Consider the following 19211-nt stretch of genomic DNA (forward strand, 5'->3'; position numbering starts at 1 on the left):
TCAAAATTCTTTTTTAATGAACGAACATTTACATGGGACACTGTGAACGAATTTTTAATGAAAGGGTTGTACACGTTGATGAATTCAGAAGGCGTGATGGCACCACTGGTACAGGTGACATCAAATAAATCTGTGTTTACAGGAGATTCCATGAAAAGATATTTATAGAGATGTTGATATAAAGCTCAGTCGAATACAATTTACACAATCTTTGCAAGGTCCGCTTCATTGCGGATGACAATAGGTCGTGAGCCTTGTTCTTTTCTGACATATATACTGCCATTGAACGTCCACAGGAATCTGTACTTACAGGATTTGCGCTTTTCATTGGCATGTCGCATCAGGCTTCGTCTGAAGGGTGTCAAGTTCTCATTTACATATATATTGTTCTTTGTTGCAAACCCCAGTATGTCCGTTGTCGTCGTTCTGATCTTCTTTCTCTCCTTGTAGACTTTATCGCGTTTTCTTCGATGGGTGAACTTGATGATTATTGGTCGCGGTCTTGATTTGCTAGCAGAATGCATCGCTTGTGGGTCTTGTTTTCCAATTCTATGAGTCACTTCAATATCTTCAGATGTTGTGTCCTCAATTATTCTTTTCAGCACCATTAGCGATATTTCATCAGTATTTTCGGCGGGTAATTCAGGAATTCCATGGATTTCAAGATTTTCCCGTCTACTGTACTGGTTCTGTTCTTCCTGTGTTCTCTCTAGTTCATCCACTCTCTTCTGTAGTTCTTCATTCGTTTTCTTTAATCCATTATTTTCAATTTCTAGCGTTTTGATTGAGTTCTTCATTTCTTCAACAAGTTCGTTTATGAAATCTAACGATGTTGACATGGCATTCTGAGTTGTTTTGATCTCCTGTACAGCCTTCAATACAGATGGCAGACATACCGGTTGTCGTTGTATATCTTGAAGTTGTGCGGCTACAGCCGTGAGAGACGGTTGAGGGCTTGTATCAGCAGGTTCTTCAACTTCTTCTGAATGACTTTCAGTACTTGAAGTCGAGAAGCGTTTCTGCTTTTATCTTTGGCACAGAAACAGATCACCTTGCGAGAAACTCACATTTCGTGTTCTACTGCAATCATGACACTTCGGCATTGTGATGATGTCTTCGTGTCGACATTAGCATTAAAACAATAGCTCGGCAAACAAAGAGTTGTGTGACTTTTGACAGCCGTCACCCTTGACGTGAAAATGTCCGTTTTTTCCACGTTAAGACCGTTGTAGTAAATATAGAGTGTCACAAATCTTACCCAGGTAGTTTACAGACATCTCAGGGTAATTTGTCATTACCGGCATACTCATCTGCGTGGGTTTTCAGCTGCGTAACGTGCAGGTTTTGTGGACACGATGTTACGGTCCGAAGAGCGCCCTCATACCTCATAGCGAGTAAGCCGGTATAAAATTGAGCAGGGAGAGTCTTTTATCTGAATAATATTTTGATATCAATCTATGAGAACCACAATCCCAGCCGATCTAGAGGTTTAGTTACACGAAAATACGTTCTATCAGTATGAGTAGCGTCAGTGTCACGTGATAACCAGATGTCGAGTACGTGTACGAAAGCAGTAAAACTTAATTCTTTAGATGAAGCTCGTTTCTTTGAGGAAAGAAGTTCACTTTAAATTATGCCATTTGATTTATTTCTAAATACTTTGTGACCTGGAAACTTCTAGCTAAAACTACAAATTTCATATAAGTCATCCCGGACAGCACCAGAATACCACACAAGTATAGCCATTGCCCTGCTCTATATCGGGTTTTAATCAGATTGATTTTACATTCGTGTCTTTCTAAACTCTAATGATCGCGAAGGGAAAGTTTTCTCTGTTTGACTAATGCTGGAATAAGTTGGTGGAGAAAAACACGGACAACACATTTTTAGAAAGAGAGTATTTTGCAGTTTAATTCCATTCTTCGAGTCATATAGACTGATCTGTACATAGTAATAGTTGGTTAATGTTAAATAAAAGAAAGTAAACCAAATTCACATTCTGTTGAAATTGTTGTTTTTTCTGATTATAATATAAGGAAAACCTCCATATTATTACACAATAGCAGAATGCACTCTTTGTAACAAAGTGGCATTCCAACATAATACAAGTTCACGTACACAACTTTGGATAAAGATTACAGATAGCAGCACATATTACAACAACGTCATCGGCTTTATCTAGCAAAGTAATCGGCATTTCATTTTTTAATATCCGAAACGTTTTAAGTCTACGTATTGCTTTTTCAATAAATATACGCAAATTAGCAATTTCCTTTGTTTTTGTGATCTCTTGTTTGGTCATCTGAGAACTGCCGCGTTTCCCAGGGGGTATAGATAGACGACAGTTACGAACAAGGAGATCTTCTGCAATTGTAAACCCCCTATCTGCCATCACTTCGTCATTATATTCAAGCATATCGTAAAACCCTGACTCTCTTGTAAGGTGAACGTCCGATGTACGACCACCCCACGCCTGAGAGACAAAGTTAAATGTGTCACAAGGCATAATAGAAAGCAGAAATTTGATGGTTTGATGATGCTTGTACTCTGAAAATGTTGCAGCACGTGAGAGAGGGTCACTTGGGGTTTCAATGAAAACTTCAGTACAATCGATTATGTGTCTGATATTTCTGTATTTAGGTGACTTGAATTTGATTGGTAAATGTTGAACTGCAATTTCTTTAGGAGGATTGTGGATGAGAAACTTAAGTTCCCTTGACAAAAATCTAACCCAAGTATTAAATATTTTGCTGACACTTCCTACACTGATACCGAAACGGTCAGCCAAATCAACATTGACACTACCAAGTTTCAGTTTCATGAGGGTTAATAGGAGCTCGTTCCTTGGTTTCAATACAGGATGTGGGCCTGACTTTTTTGGTGTTCGACTGAACCTCCGGACTTTTGATGAATGTATGCGAGGTCCATGCCAATATGTAATTTTTGAAACGTTCTCACTGAGAACCTCATCAAACAAAAAGTCAAACGTTTTGCGGTTTGGTAGACCTGTGAACGCCTTTACTTTACTATCGCTTTGTAAATTTGTGTGACTGAATGGGTGACGTTCTTTATATGAAAGTTTCTGTTTCAAAGTTTTGATTTCTTTTTTGAGAATACCATTACATTGTTTTAAAGTTTGTATTTCAATGTTCCTAGTGTAAATGTCCTGCTTACAAAGTTCGTTGTCGCACCTAGTACCGTCGACAGGTTCTGAACAGCAGTAGTCGTGTCCATGCACTGTGTTGTTCACCGGAATTGTCTCGGTAGTTGGAATTTCAGCGCTGGTCACTGGCAATGCACTCGAGACAGGTAAGGTGGCTTCGTCAGAGGCAGGCTCGGGTTTCATAATGTCTGTCGATGGTACATACCCGCAAAGTCTTGATCTCTTGGCAGGCAATGGCTCATTTATCCTTTGCATTGGAGGCTTTCTCATGGACTGTGGCTTTGCACTGATGTCGTATCCAAGATGTAATACTGGATCTGGGTTTTCGTTTGTTGGTCTTTTATCGGGGAAGTGATTCGAACAAACTCTCGAATAGCGGTTTGGTGTCCAATTATTCCCCTTCTGATCCTGTCGATTTACTAGCTTTTGCCACCTGAGTCTTCCTGCCATGTCACCAACCTCTGTTGGAAATGGATAGAGGACAAATGGTGGCGAACAAACACAGCGGCTCTGACCCAGCTTGCATCGGTGTACGGTGCAAATTTCACGCATCCATTTCTCTAATTTAGCGCCGCTATTGGCGCAGCTGATGACAGCACAATTCCTGTGACCTGGCATTCTAAAAACAACAACAGAGAAATAAATAACATTAAAATAAAAATACACAATCACAATCAAGTCTTTGTAATTAATAATGACTCTTATATTTATAAAAATAATTATCAAGGAATTCGTTTTTATCATCATCGTACTGACCGTTAGTTTTCAAACAACAAGTACCCCAGGGCCTTACTATCTCTCTGCCTAGACGGCATTTGCCATAGCCACGGTGCAAATCGTACGCATTTGCCATAGCCACGGTCCAGAGACTGTGCCATAGCAGATAACGCCGGCCGTACTTAGTTTCAACTAAATATTGTAAAAAAATAACAAAATACACGTTAAAATGCCCGTTTGGTAATACGGAACTATAGGGCCACCAATAAATTGTTGCCGCGGTGACTACAAATATTCCCGCCACGGCGATCGGCAGCCGCGGTCGGCTAATATTTTTGGATCGGAGATTTTTTTGTTATTTTTAGCTGAAAATTATCGCTTTGTAAGTTATGAGTGAAATGCCCTGTCGAGAATAAGTGCTACAAAGTTAAATGGTGAAGGAAATCTGGAAAATAATCGATAACTTACCTGGCGAAGCGGAGCCGACTGAACTTCCGTATAATTGTTTACTTTCTATTGTGTGAACAGCTATGGTTACGCAAAGGGGTTTATGCCCACTTGATCTTTGGCCCAGCCCACAATGCATCGCGCACAGTGGGTCACCTGACATTAGAAACTCTTGTATACGCAAACAATCGCCTTTATCAATAAGGGAACATGTCACAATGTCATTGCTCTGGACTGGCTACTTGAATTGTTCTGGTTGTCAGCTACTAACAATTTTCATATATACCGCCCGTCATATCAAAGGTGCCGACAACAATATTGCTGATGCACTATCTCGCCTGTGTGAACCAAATCAGTGGCAACGTTTTCAGACGCTCACCATGCCACAATAATGACTTTTTCTTTCAGAGAGTTTTCGGCAAGAGCTATACCAGGAGTGGAGTGTCTGTAGGCAGAACACTGATGCTACTGCAACTACCTCGACTCGTAAGTCCCAGTGGAAGTCCTTCTTGCTGTTTTGTATGAAAGTAAAACAGGACCCGCTCCCAGCTTCAACTGAACTTACTTGTTTGTATTTAGTGTACCTTGCGAGGGACAAGAAGTACTCATCGATAGTTAATTACTTGAGTGCACTTCGCAAGCTGCACCATGAACTTGGTTACCCAGATCCACATTTTCATGATTCTTATATTGTCAAATGTACACTGAAGGGTATTCACCGTCTTTTAGGCGACGAGCCATCAAGAAACTAGCGATTACCCCTAGCATGCACACGCAGGTGTTTTCTAAAGTGAATGTTCTATTGCCAGTCAACTCGATTATTTGGCCGCCATTTTAACTGGCTTTCAAACCTTTTTCAGAAAGTCAAATCTCGTACCACCTTCAGGGGCTAAATTCAGTGTTGATTGTCACCTATCCAGGGGGGATGTCTTCATTTTCGAGTGGGGCATGGTTATTAAAGCCAAATGGACCAAGACTATTCAATTTGGCGAACGTACTTTGCTTGTACCTGAAGTTCGTACACCAGGTTCACCCCTGTGTGCAGTTGCAGCTGTAGAGCGTCATTTTAGGCAATTCCAAGCTGATGTGCATTCCCCAGCTTTTCTTACTACAGTGGGCCAAAAGACACAGCCCATCAGCCGTGCTATGTTTGCCAAGACCCTTAAAGATTGGGTCAACCTCACAGGTCACAATGCATCACAGTGTTCAGGTCACAGTCTTCACCGTGGAGGGGCTACCTTTGCTCACCAGTGTGGAGCCTCTCTTGAAATGATTCAGTTATAAGGTGACTGGTCTTCAATGGCAGCACTAGTTTATCTTGCTAGACCTTTTAGTCAACGTACACAAGTCGCCAAATGGTGTCTCATGGCTTGAGTAATTTTGCAGGAGTGTAGCCAAAAATGTTAGCCACCTGCGACGCTTTTACCGAGATTTGATTGTAGTAGTTGGTGTTGTTGTTAGTTGTTTGTTGTTTGAGTTTTCCTTCCCTTTTCCCCCCATTTTCCCGGGGTTTTTTCCTTGGCGTCTGGAGTTGGGAATCTTATTCCCTGCACCCCAGATGACCAGTGTTTTACTGCAACACTATGTTGTGTGTTTTATTATAGTTAGTCTAGATTTCTAATTGCCACATGTTGGGCCTTAGCTGGAACATTATGAGTAGTATAAGCCTGCTTATAATATTATAATGAGCCTGATTATTCATGATGACGTTTTATAGTTGGTCACGTGATTTGTATCTGTTTGCCTGTACGGCGTGAGTCTTGTTCAGCTTTAGAAGTTTATGCGTTACCAATAAAACTCATCCACCCTACCCGCGTCTGGAGTTGGGAATCTCAAAATAAAACAATTTGGGTCAGCAGCCTATTTACAATGCTACATCGCTGAAAATCACCCCTCCCCATATGTGAAATGGGGAAAATATCTCAATATGATGAGAAATATGTCCTTTTCAAATTATTTTATTGGGATTGTAAAATACTTTGTAAATGTATCGACATTCAAACATTTAAAACTTACAACTGGGAGATAATATAAAGATCACTTGTGTTATGTAGGTCATTTCCCCCAAACTCATCATGACCTGAGTTTAATTAGTCTAGAACATTCTCAAGTTAACACTGCATGAAAACCCAATAATTCAGATAAATTCACATTAATGAGTTGCCTGTATTATAGTGTAATACACGTAAATTTACATGAATCCACATGAATACAGGCTTGCTGAATACAAAAAATGGATTCTTTACTGTATTCATCTGTATATGCACTCTTCAGCTAAAATACAGGCAATAATCCATGTTAATACAGTAAGTATTATAGGGTTTTTATGCAGTGTAACTGCCCTTAACGACCTCACAACCTTGAATTCAATTAGTCATGTTTGGAATGTTCTGGAAATTTAATTAGTTGTGTAAGAGAGATAATTTTAGAACAGTAATTAGCATGTCAATAAAAGTTCTAGATTGTTCTTATATGCTCTTATGTAAGAACATGGGTATAAATAGGGACGTGCACAGCTTGCAGTCAGACATTTTGGGATCGTGTCTCTTGCGTGTTACTTCAAGTCTTTGGAAACTCAAGCAGTATTAATTTCAAGACTTTTCAAGACCTTCACGTCAACGATGGATTTATACTGTGGACTTTGTGCGACTTCAAGCCTGCATGCCAAAGGACTGTTCATTCATCCAACTTACTGTTGCCGTCCCAGCTGAGATAAGTAATTTATACACTTTTACACTTTGTATTCTATCCCTGACTTTGCAATTAGTTTTATTTTTGTAATAAATTTCGTTGTATACAGAAATTGCTGACTTCACCTTTTGTTCGTTTTTTATCACGTAACAAAATGCTTTTGCAGAGTGCTTTGGTGGATACAGCCAGAGAAATTTACATTCAGTTGTCGGTAGAGCAGGCTTCAAATTATGATTCTGTGAAAGAATTAATTCTCAAGGGCTATGAAAAAATGGGTGCCTGAAGCTTACCGTCAGGGATTGTGAGAAGGCGAAAGATCAAACTTATGTTGAATTTGCTCGAACTAAAGAGACTACTGTTTGATCGTTGGTGTTCTTCTGAAAAGGTCAGTCAGAATTATGAAAAATTACGACAACTTGTTTTGATTGAGGAATTTAAAAGGTGCATTCAGAGTGACATCCAGACGTTTATCAATGAACAAAAGGCAGATACATTGGAGGTTGCTGCACATTTGGCCGATGATTTTGCATTGACCCACAAATCTTCATTTCTCAGCAAACCATCCCAGTCCTTTTCATACAGAAACAATGCAGGGAAATTTAACTCCTCCTTTTCATCCAAGAATTTCTCAAGGACAAATAGAAAATCAATTGACAACAGTTCACAGAGCTCAGGTAACCACGTCCACATTATCAGATCCCAAGTCTCAATCTCCTTCTGACAAAAAGTTTGGTACAGTTTCTTGTAATAATTGTAAGAAAGACGGCCATTTAATGTCAGATTGTTTTAAATTGAAAAGAAAACGTGAAGGTCAAAGTGGTCAAAATGGATCTTAGCCAACCGCCTTTATTTCTTCATCATCTCAATTAGAGTCTAATAATGTGTGTAACACATTTTCTTAGGTTAAACCCCCCTTATCCCCAATAAATGAGGTCAAGGTCAATTCTTCTCAAGATAGCATAATGGTATTTTTGAACCATTCATTCATGATGGTTTTATATCATTTTTAGTGATTTTTCTTCCTCTACCCCTGTCAAAATTTAAGACATACTAGGACTTCCCAGCCTCTTTTGTTGGCAGATACCTTGCCGTTTTCTGAAAAGTCATTTTCAGGTTCTAAAGTTCTTATTAAGGGGTAGATTGTAGTGACTACATTCCTGTTCCTCTCCATAACGTCTATTTGTCTTGGACTTTGTTTCATGACATGTGACTTTAGGTATTAGGCCTATTTTGCCTTTTGAAGGGATTCACTTTCTTCTTGGAAACGACCTTGCTGGAGACAAGGTCATTACAAATCCACTTGTGACTAATAATCCTAGTTTAGATCAGGATCCGTAGCCAATTGAGGAAGAGATTCCGGGTTATACCCTTCATGTGCTATTACTCGAGCCATGTCAAAGAAAATTTTCTGAGAATCAAAATATTCTCAAAAATAATGTCACAGATGGTGATTTAAATGACTCCTTTCTCAGTCATGTATTTGGCACGGATCATTCTGTTATCTCTCGTGGAACTGAAACTTCAAGTAAAACTTCTGCTGACCAAGGTCAGACATTTTCTCGATCAAATCACATTGCAGAATAACACAAAGACCTAGATATTTTGTGTTTGTTTGACAGAATAGTTGACAAAGGCGAAACTTCAGATAGCTCTATTTCCTATTATACACAATCTGATGTTCTCATGCGTCAATGGAGACCTCCAAATGTCTTGGTTGATGACTTTTTGGTTATTAAACATCAAATCGTGGTTCCAAATGCCCTATCGGCTGGAATATTGCGCCTGGCTCATGAAACACCCTGGGTTGGTCATTTAGGAGTCAGGAAAACTTAATAAAATAAAATATAAATAAAAATAAAATACTTTTATTTGCCTAATCTTTGGCAGGATGTAGCACATTTCTGTAAAATTTGTCACACACGTAAAATGGTAGGAAAACCAAATCAGACCATTCAAAAGGCCCCTTTACAGCCAATTCCTGCATTTCAGGAACCATTTAGTAGGATAGATTGTGTTGGGCCGCTACCAAAAACAAGATCTGGGAATGAGTATATGTTGACAATAATTTATACATCTACTCGTTTCCCAGAAGCCATACCACTGAGAAATATAAAGGCAAAGACTATAGTGAAAGCTTTAGTCAAATTTTTCACTATATTTGGCCTTCCTAAACGTGTCCAGTCCGATCAAGGCTCCAACTTTATGTCTGTTATTTTCCAACAAGTAATTGATCAGCTAGGCATTAAACAGTATAGGTCATCCGCCTATCATCCAGAAAGTCAGGGTGCTCTTGAGCGATTTCATCAAACTTTGAAAAACATGATTAGGACCTACTGTTTTGACACAGAGAAACAGTGTGATAAAGGAATTAATTTTCTGCTCTTTGCTGTTAGAGAGTCAATCCAAGAGTCTCTTGCTTTAAGCCCATTTGAGCTTGTATTTGGACATACAGTCTGTGGCCCACTTAAGCTCGTTAAAGAGAAATTCATATCAGGCGATGATGATTGTCTGAATATTTTGCAATATGTGTCAGATTTTCGTACAAAACTCTCTAAGGCATATGAGTTAGCAAAAGAAAACCTTGAGTCATCTCAGCAGTCGATGGAAACCAAATATGATAAAACACCTCAAAACGGAAGTTTGAACCAGGTCAAAAAGTTCTTGTTCTTTTTCCAGTTCCTGGCAAACCAATTCATGCTCGTTACTTTGGGCCATATCTAATCGATAAGAAATTAAGGTAGTGGTAATGGGTAGAGCGACAGTTAAAATTTGAAAAACTGTTGATGTTTTTGCAATTTAAATTGGTGAAAAGAAAGTTCATGAAAGTAAATTGAGGTCACTGAGTTAGAATATATGGAAAAATGAGCAAAAATATTCCCAGAAATACGTTATTTCCCTATTTGCTGGGGAGTCTGAGTGTGCCCTCTGTCAGACTATAAAGGTCCTGACTGTTGTTTTCTCTGTGGGAGACTTCCTCACTGTGTGACATGTGACCAACACCGACACTGGGCAAAATGCTTGATATACAACAATATATACACATATACTGATTCTGTACATGTGTCAAATACATTCAGTATACAGTACGTATGCTAATAAAATGCAAAACTACAGTGTACACTTAGTGTGCAAAGATCTGCATTACGTATACTCATGATCTGCATAGAAATACACTACGCATATCAACGTATTGGAATGTTCCATATACAAAGATATACGCTGCATATGCAATTAGTATTCTGTTCCATATACATCAATATACGTGAATATGCTAAGCGCATATCAAGCATTTTGTCTAGTGCGAAGATACAGAATTGCGCCAAGTCACTTTATATGCAGCAGGGTAATCACGGCACCATGAGCTTCGTCCAAGAAATTGAGACCTTTAAGAAGGATTTTTCCGAGAGAGGGTAAGTATTTTTTTTTCTGTGAAACCTCTGTCAAAGATATTCTATTGCACTGGCGATTTAGTGATATGAAATAGTCGTCCAAACTGATTGGAAAGCCGAATATGTTTGGTCTGTAGTGAAAACGCATAAACAGATACTTTCATTCTTTATTCATTTGACTTAACCTTATCTATAGCATCGTGCCCGACCCATACCATTAGAGAGATGGCTTTGGCAGTGTACCTACATGCCTGTACTACTATATAATCTCTGTCCTCCAGAATTCAGTTTGTAATGAGGTGATGACAATTAGTCCATGTAATGATGAGTGAAACCGCCTTAGCTGACATTTATGTAAAAATAAAAGTTCTGGGGGTTCATTGATTATTGTAACGTACGTCGATCGTTTGATTTGACCTCTTTCCTCTACCGGCCCAACTTTATGTACATTGCACGGATGTTCAATTTTCTACCGTAACCAATAAATCGCAAGCAAGCACATTCGGTTTTTCTCTAAGTAAATTTCGTATTTCGATAAAAAATTATGTCTCTTTCGCTCGGAAATTCCATAGTATCGGTTGAATTTCCTTGACTATATAAAGGACGTAAAAAGAGAGAAATGTGTGCACTTTACCGCCAACATTTCGGTTTGTTTACATTACTCTCGATGAATTGCGTAATTTTGCAGCCGAAGTGCGGTACGCACCTCGTAAAATTTCTCCGTGCACACTGAACCGTCGCGACTATAAAGTGATGTAGAAAAGAAAGTTCGAAAAATACGTATTATTATATTATACTTGTATTTTGTTGCCATGCGAAATATTTCCTAGATGTGCTTGTAGAGCAACTTAACTTGCCGATACCCGATGTGTCTAGCCTCCGAAGTGACTATTACAAATCATATGTACTTCACGGTCGCTTTTCATGCCAAACGGAACATGAAGTTTTGCGTACGCGATTTCTGAAATAGCCAAAATCCCTAAAACCTGTTCAAGCTACACCACGGTTTCTCAGTCTTCATTGAAAACTTGTGTCGATGGCAAGTGGGGGGGGGGGGGGATCGTGTACGGTATGCGTACGTGAAGCCTACGACATCATAACGTACTTTGCTTTTTCACATCTTTTGAAGCCGACGATGCCGATCATCGCTATTTCACTCTTTGGCAACGGACTTTTTTACAAGTGTTGTCAAAACCGATTCGTCAGTCGGCCTGGTATGGAGCGCGCAAAAATATTCGAAACTTTCTGAATGCCACATTTTTCTCCTCATTTTCACGGCAAGAAAAAGGGAAACAGGTGATTGATTTCGATATCGTAAGTATTCTCGACGTCAGTAGGTAAAACGCAAACGAGCAAGGTGAATGAGAGATCAGACGATACAGAAGAGCGAACGATACGGAAATTGTGTGGAAAAAAAACAAAAAACAAAACTAAAATTTAAAGGCAGTAATGCTTACAATAATGCTGCAAGACTGTTACTGGATTATGAGAAATGAGTCTAATGTTTGTATCTAACAGAATAAGCAACTTTGATGCTCTTCTGAGAATCAGATTAACAGCCTGAGACAAAGACTTTTGAAAAGTAGCAATGCAATTGTACGAAATGTATGTAAATCATTGTATTTCAACTCAGATATGGTAAAACACTGGAATAAGTTACTCTTTGTTTAATTGTCTGTTTAAAAGAAACCCATTGGATTATGTTGACATAATCAATTTTTCTATCTTTTCAACCATAATTTAATCTTGTAACTGAATTTTCATACTATTACCTCATTGGCTTTTATATGGACGCTCAGGTCCGAAATAAAGATATAATAATAATAATAATAATAATAATAATAATAATATAATAATAATAATAATAATAATAATAATAATAATAATGAATATGGCAGCAAAGCAGCAATGAAGGCTTCGAGAAAATGAGCAAATGGTTACATAGTTATAATATAATAAAGAATAAGATATTAACCTGTATTGTAAAGGAAATAATTAAGTGCATAATTGATAAAATTCAGAATATGGCATCATATTGTCACTATCCCACCAAGTTTAAACAATATATCTCTTGTTGTTACTGATTTATTGGCAAAAACGTATTTTAGGTCAAAGGTCATAGAGGTAACGTGACATTTTGTCAAAAAAAATGTATTGCTAAGTTATCCCAATATACCATAAATCAGATCTATTAGCTGGCTCAAAATTATATATGCGCATATTTAATGAGGTACATAATGTGATGTCATTAGGTCTCCCACAATACCAAATATAAAGGGTGTAGCACTTGTGGTTACTTAGTTAAGAATATATATGTGTATTCAAGGTCAAAGGCCATCGAGGTGACGTGACATTTTGTCAAAAAAATTGTAATGCAAAGATATCCCAATATAATAAAAATAAGATCTCTAGCTCTATTGGCTGGCTCAGAATTAGATATGAGCAAAATTAATAAGGTACAAAATGTGGTGTCATAAGGTCTCCAATCATACCACATGTGAAGGCTATTTCACTTGTGGTTACTAAGTTATGGACATATACTCATATATAAGGTCAGAGCTCATCGAGGTCACCAGACATTTTATCAAAAAAATTATATTGCTAAGTTATCCCTATATACCAAAAATCAGACCTCTAGCTCTATTCGCTGGCTCAGAATTAGATATGCGCATAATTAATGAGGTACAGGATGTGTTGTCATAAGGTCTCGCACCATACGAAATATGAAGGGTGTAGCACTTGTGGTTACTTAGTTATGGACATATACTCATATATAAGGTCAAAAGTCATCGAGGTCACATGACTTTTTTCAAAAAAATTGTAATGCCAAGCTTTCTTTATATAACGAAAATCAGACTTCTAGCTCTATTAGCTGGCTCAAAATTAGATATGCGCATAAATAATGAGGTACATAATGTGATGTCATTAGGTCTCCCACCATACCAAATATAAAGGGTGTAGCACTTTTGATTACTTAGTTATGAACATATATGTGTATTCAATGTCAACGGCCATCGAGGTCACATGATATTTTGTAAAAAAAATTGTATTGCTAAGTTATCCTAATATAGCAAAAATCGGATCGCTTGCTCTATTATCTGGATATGAATTAGATATGCGCATAAATAATGAGGTACAGGATGTGGTGTCATAAGGTCTCCCATCATACCAAATATGAAGACTGTAATACTTTTGGTTACTTAGAACTCAAGCTCTAGTTTGAAGGCTGGAATTAGATATGTGCATAATGAATGAGGTATAGAAACATGCTAGGGTCATAGGTCAAGCTTATCCTCAAAATATTGATTTGCAGTTTTATCCCCTGTTGGTCATTATTCAGTAGTCACTAGCCCCTGGCCCCCCCGGAACTCTCACATAGGCCAGAAATAGCCATTGGTATAGCTTAGCTGCAGAGGTATAGGGGAGGTCAAAGGTTATTGGAAAATCAGAAAAACAATACTTTAAAAACCACTTCATATAAACGGCAAGGTGAAAATTCCTGAAGTTTGGTATGTAGCAACTGAGTAGTATGGTCTAAAAAGTTTCTTAACAGATTTTCGATTTTTCAATTTTATGCAAATTACGTGAAATCATGTATCCAATCAAAATATGAAGGGTCAGATGCACCAGTACTCAGTACGCTTAAAATGCCCTTTAAATTTGGAAAGCCTGCACGCAACGGTTTTGGAGATCTAAGCTTTGCAAAGAATTTACGGAAGAAGTAGAGGAAAAAGAAGAAGAGGAAGTGATCCTGAGTAAATAAAATAGTGTAAATAAAAACTAATAATAATAAAAACTAATAATAATAAAAAAACAGAACGATTACAAGAGGGATTCGCACCATTGGTGTCGAAACCCTAAAAACAGAACGATTACTATAGGGTTTCGCACCTATGGTGTCGAAACCCTAATAAATATAGCTGCAAGCAGCAATGACGGGGTTTCGACACTAGTTGCTGCATTAGAGCAAAGGGAGAATAAGATATGCACATAATTAATGCATACATGATGTCGTGTCATAAGGTTTATTTAGTACTAAATACCAAGTGCGTAAAACCTTTGTTAATGAGATATGCACATATACGTAAATTAAAGGTCAAAGGTCGTAGATGTCACATGACATTTTGTCAAAAAAATTGTATTGCTAAGTATTTCTATATACCAAAAATCAGTCCTTTAGCTCTATACGCTTGCTCAGAATTAGATATGTACATAATTAATGAGGTACAGGTATGTGAAAAGGTCTCCAATCATACCAAATATGAAGTGTGTAGCACTTGTTGTTACTAAGTTACATTTAAGGTCAAAGGTCATCCAGGTTACATGACATTCAATAAAATTGTATTGCTAAGTTATCCCTATCCACCAAAAATCAGACCTCTAGCTTTATTGGTTATAATATTTAAGGTCAAAGGTCATCGAGGTCACATGACATTTTGTCAAAAAAATTGTATTGCTATGCTATCACTATATACCAAAAATCAGACCTCTAGCTCTATTAGCTTGCTCAGAATTAGATATGCGCATAATAAATGAGTTGCGAGTCACATGACATGTTGTCAAAAAACTTGTAATACTAAGTTATCCCTTATACCAAAAATCTAACCTCTAGCTCAATTAGCTGGATCAGAATTAGATATGCGCATAATTGATGAGATACAGGATGTGATGTCATAAGGTCTCCAATCATGCCAAATATGAAGGATGTAGCTCTTGTGGTTACTTAGTTATGGACATAAACGTATATTTGAGGTCAAAGGTCATGGAGGTCACATGACATTTTTCCAAAAAAATTGTAATGATAAGTTATCCCTATATACCATAAATCAGACCTCTAGCTCAATTAGCTGGCTCAGAATTAGATATGCGCATTATTAATGAGGTACAGGATGTTGTGTCATAAGGTCTCCAATCATGCCATATAAAAAGGGTGTAGCACTTGTGGTTACTTAGTTATTGACATATACGTATATTTAAGGTCAAAGGTCATCGAGGTCACATGACATTTTGTCAAAAACATTGTGTCCCATAGTTATCCCTATATACCAAAAATCAGATCTCGAGCTCTATTAGCTGGCTCAGAATTAGATATGCGCATAAGTAATGAGGTACAAGATGTGGTGTCGTAAGGTCTCCCATCTTACCAAATATGAAGGATGTAGCACTTGTGGTTACTTAGTTGTGGACATATACCTATATTTAAGGTCAAAAGTCAACAAGGTCACATTACATTTTGTCAAAAAATTTGTATTGCTAAGTTATCCCTATGTGCCAAAAATCAGACCTCTACCTCTATTTTCCAGCCAAAAATTAGATATGCACATAATTAATGAGGTACAGGAAGTCCCAGTCATGTGACATATTTTCAAAAGACTTTGTTCCAATAGTTATCCCTGTATACCGAAAATCAGACATCTACCTCTATTTTGAAGCCCAGAATTAGATATGCGCATAAATTATAAGGCTCAGTATTATATGAAGGGCAAAGGGCAAGGAAAACCCCGCGATCGGGTTTCCAATTGGTCGCAAACTTGACTTTGTTCCATATACACCTGTTCCCAGGGACTGTTAAAAAGCCAAGAATGAGATATAGCAATAGCTTAACGACAGAGTAGTGGCGAAGGTCAGAGGTCATACAAAAATATGAAAAATAATGCTTTAAAAATCTTCTTCTCAAAATCGGCAGGGCCTGTGACCTTGATATTTGGCAAAAAGGAGCCTAGCTGTATGGTCTACAAAATGACCTCGCGGAATTTTGATTCATTTCTTTTTATGCAAATGAGGTGAATTTGAAATTTTCAAAGCAATATGGCAGCTGGGTCATGTGACCAGTCGTCATGGTAACAAAATAGAAAAATATTGATTTTGAGTTTTACCCGTATGCTAAATATGAACTAAATCGGAACAACGGTGTATGAATGAGAGGCAAATACTTGGGGAGAACAATAATAATAAAAAACAGAACGATTACAAGAGGGCTTCGAGAGAAGGTCTAGAAACCCTAAAAACAGAACGATTTCAATAGGGTTTCGAGACGAAATTCTCGAAACCCTAATAATATCATTTATGTATATTGAAACGTTGAATATTGGTTTGATGGTTGAAAAGTCCGAACGCCAGTTGTTTGTTTTCAAGGCGCTGTGACGCAAAATAGACGCAAGAACTGCAAGTACCAAGATGGCCCGCGGTCGAGAATTGTAGTAGGCTGATTACGTATGTCATGATGCCAACAATACTTCAACACAAAAAATTTTATTACAAAGTTCCACGATTTAAAGTTTGAGGTTTAATTCTGTGCCTGTGCTTTTTATTTTGTTACGAATTCCGACAGTTTTTTTCCCGGGTTAGTGGCAGCGGCGAACGTCTTCGCTGTGGCCAGCTGTGGAAACGCAGCTCGCTGACTGTGGCGGGTCACCTAAAGGTCAACCGTGCCACGCAACAACTCAACTGCATATGGGCCGTCTCGTTGTCCGTGTAGAATACCCACCTTGGGTCGTGACTTTGAGCGGCAAATAAATCAAAGTTAGCGTAATTCAATAAAATGAACTATACCTGCCTGAAATCTGATTATTGCTCATTCCCTGATTGCTTTTGTGAACACGATCTCTGGTTGTTTTGCCTATTTCAGCTGATTTTTCGTACTCAAGATTTCCAGTCGGAAAAGAATAGAAATGACGTCTATTGATATGCTAATGAAACGTCACGCAGAGCCCGGGACAAAGTCCGGTGCCTGAATGGAAGTTGTTGATTTTCGGAAATGAAAATTGTAACGAGACATTTGTCTTATCATTATACATTCTAGACTGCCCATTCCAGAGGGGCTTATTAACTTGCTTGAAAATTACCCAACGGCTTATGGACAGGGCTTGGAGACAGCCAATAAGCAGCGCTCCAAGCTGTACCACCGCATTGCAGCGATCTTAATTGTAAGTAGTTCTGCTTGGCAACGCTATGATGTATTGTTCCTTGCTTGGCTGCCAATCAGTAACACCATGCATGTTGGCTGTCATTGACTTTGCTGCTGGCACTCGATCACTTTTGTTGGAGTAGTTTTTCAAACTGGAACGCCTGATTTTGAATAAAATATTACGCAGATCAACATTTGTTAGCATACCTAGGATTGTCCTCTGCCGTCCATATAAACTTTCAGATCACCCAATTTTATAAAAACTTATGGGACGTGCCTATACCTTTATTGATTGAGACGTTTGCAGTTGTCAAGATGACAATGTCTCATAAATATGACAGTGACCAGTATGTTTTAGCTATGAGTGAAAGTAATCACATAGTAAATTGTAACATATTGATAACTATTTTCCAAACAGTATGGTCACGGACTGAAGGGAACCTTGGTTTATCCAGAGCAACTGAGGGCTGTGGTTAGGGCAAAATATCCCAGCACCAAGCCGCCCTACAAGGATCCAACTCATGCTGGGGTATGTCTATAGTTGATGTTGAGTATTTCTTTTGTATTTGTTTCTGTTTTTGATCAGGTTGGCATTTTAACAAACTGGGAATTTTTCTTCAGAACTATCAGGATTTTGCCCTTCTTTAAGAATGGACGAATTCAGTTTTGAACATCATAACAATACACAGTTTTCACAAAGATCAGCGAGTTGACAGGGTGTTATGAAGATTGCCAACCAGCTAAAAGTGCAGGCTGTTATCGACCATACTTATGTTTTGCATGGTTTATAGTAAAATGAGCAATTCACTAATCCAGGATATGCTAAAGATGGACCTGTAAGTGTAAATTTAAAAAATAGTCACAGGAAATAATTTTGGTAATTATGGCTTTTTCAATTAAAGCTAAGTTGACCATAAATCTTCACTTCATAAGGAATGCTCTGTGCAGATTTTATTGCATAATTTAATTTTTTGTTGCAGGTTCACAAAGTATCCTACAAGGAGCTGTCAGAGGCAAAATGGCCAAGAAAGAAATAGTTGATTTTGCATTTATGAATTAAAAAAAGTGTAAAAGCATAAAAATTGTCATTAAAATTGAAAGTGTTTATTCCTGAGTGTTGGTTGAATTATTTTACAACAAAAATACATGTACAGTATATACATTAAATAGCATTACATATTGATGATGGTATTAGCCAACTAAGTCAAAAGGATGCAACCAGTTGGAAAGGATAGTTTAGTACGTCTGATGGAATTGCACTTCAAGGCAAGAAAAAACAGGACTTTCAATTACCAAAGTTCAAAGTCTAAAGTCTTGCTTGGGTCAGTTTACAAATGATGCAACTGATCCATGCCATAAAAGTATAATTTTCTTAAAATTAAAGCTATTTTTACATAACTGTCTCAAAAAGAATGGTTAAACATCATTGAAAAGTTGCACCTAGGATGCATCACTCTTGTTTATGTCCTGTTCTCTCACCGAATTTACCCAGACTGGGTAGGGGCAGCCAGACAAGAACCAGTGTAGTCTGGGTGACTGAAACAAAGAATCAGGCAGGCATCATTTCCTTAAAGGACATTCTCTGTGATTAATCCTTAAATGGGTGGATGAACCACACCTACACCTTTTCTTTCTCCTATTTACATTTGGTCTGGTGTTAGAAACAACAAGAGCACCCTCAACATCAGCCTGATTTTCCCCTTGAACAATACTGTTAGCTTCATCACCCCCCTCCTCCTCTTCCTCACTTCCATATGTATGTTTGACAGTTTGATTCTTGACCCACTGCTTTCTCTCTTCCTGCTCTAAAACCCTGCCCTGCTTTCTGAGTAGTCTCAAATCCTTGCCTTTGTGAGGATTTGTACTGAGCATCTGCCATACGTGCTGAATTGGATTT

General features: G+C 38.0%; 1 protein-coding gene and 1 long non-coding RNA gene across 2 annotated transcripts; one reads left to right on the forward strand and one right to left on the reverse strand.

Annotated features, from left to right (window-relative positions):
• Nucleotides 1–200: 200 nt before the first annotated feature.
• Nucleotides 201–4427, reverse strand: LOC139128502 (uncharacterized). Its single transcript, XM_070694268.1, has 3 exons — nucleotides 4349–4427; nucleotides 2433–3782; nucleotides 201–999 (listed from the first exon to the last, which is right to left on the reverse strand). The coding sequence occupies exons 2-3, from the start codon at nucleotides 3779–3781 to the stop codon at nucleotides 201–203; spliced, it is 2148 nt and encodes a 715-aa protein (XP_070550369.1). The 5' UTR covers nucleotide 3782; nucleotides 4349–4427.
• A 12214-nt stretch (nucleotides 4428–16641) lies between these two features.
• On the forward strand, nucleotides 16642–18663 carry LOC139128500 (uncharacterized). Its single transcript, XR_011551319.1, has 3 exons — nucleotides 16642–17333; nucleotides 17733–17843; nucleotides 18295–18663. It is a non-coding gene; the product is annotated as an uncharacterized lncRNA (long non-coding RNA).
• The last annotated feature ends 548 nt before the right edge of the window (nucleotides 18664–19211 follow it).

This window comes from Ptychodera flava, unplaced genomic scaffold, assembly GCF_041260155.1.
Source record: "Ptychodera flava strain L36383 unplaced genomic scaffold, AS_Pfla_20210202 Scaffold_56__1_contigs__length_877210_pilon, whole genome shotgun sequence".
NCBI classification, from domain to species: Eukaryota; Metazoa; Hemichordata; class Enteropneusta; family Ptychoderidae; genus Ptychodera; species Ptychodera flava.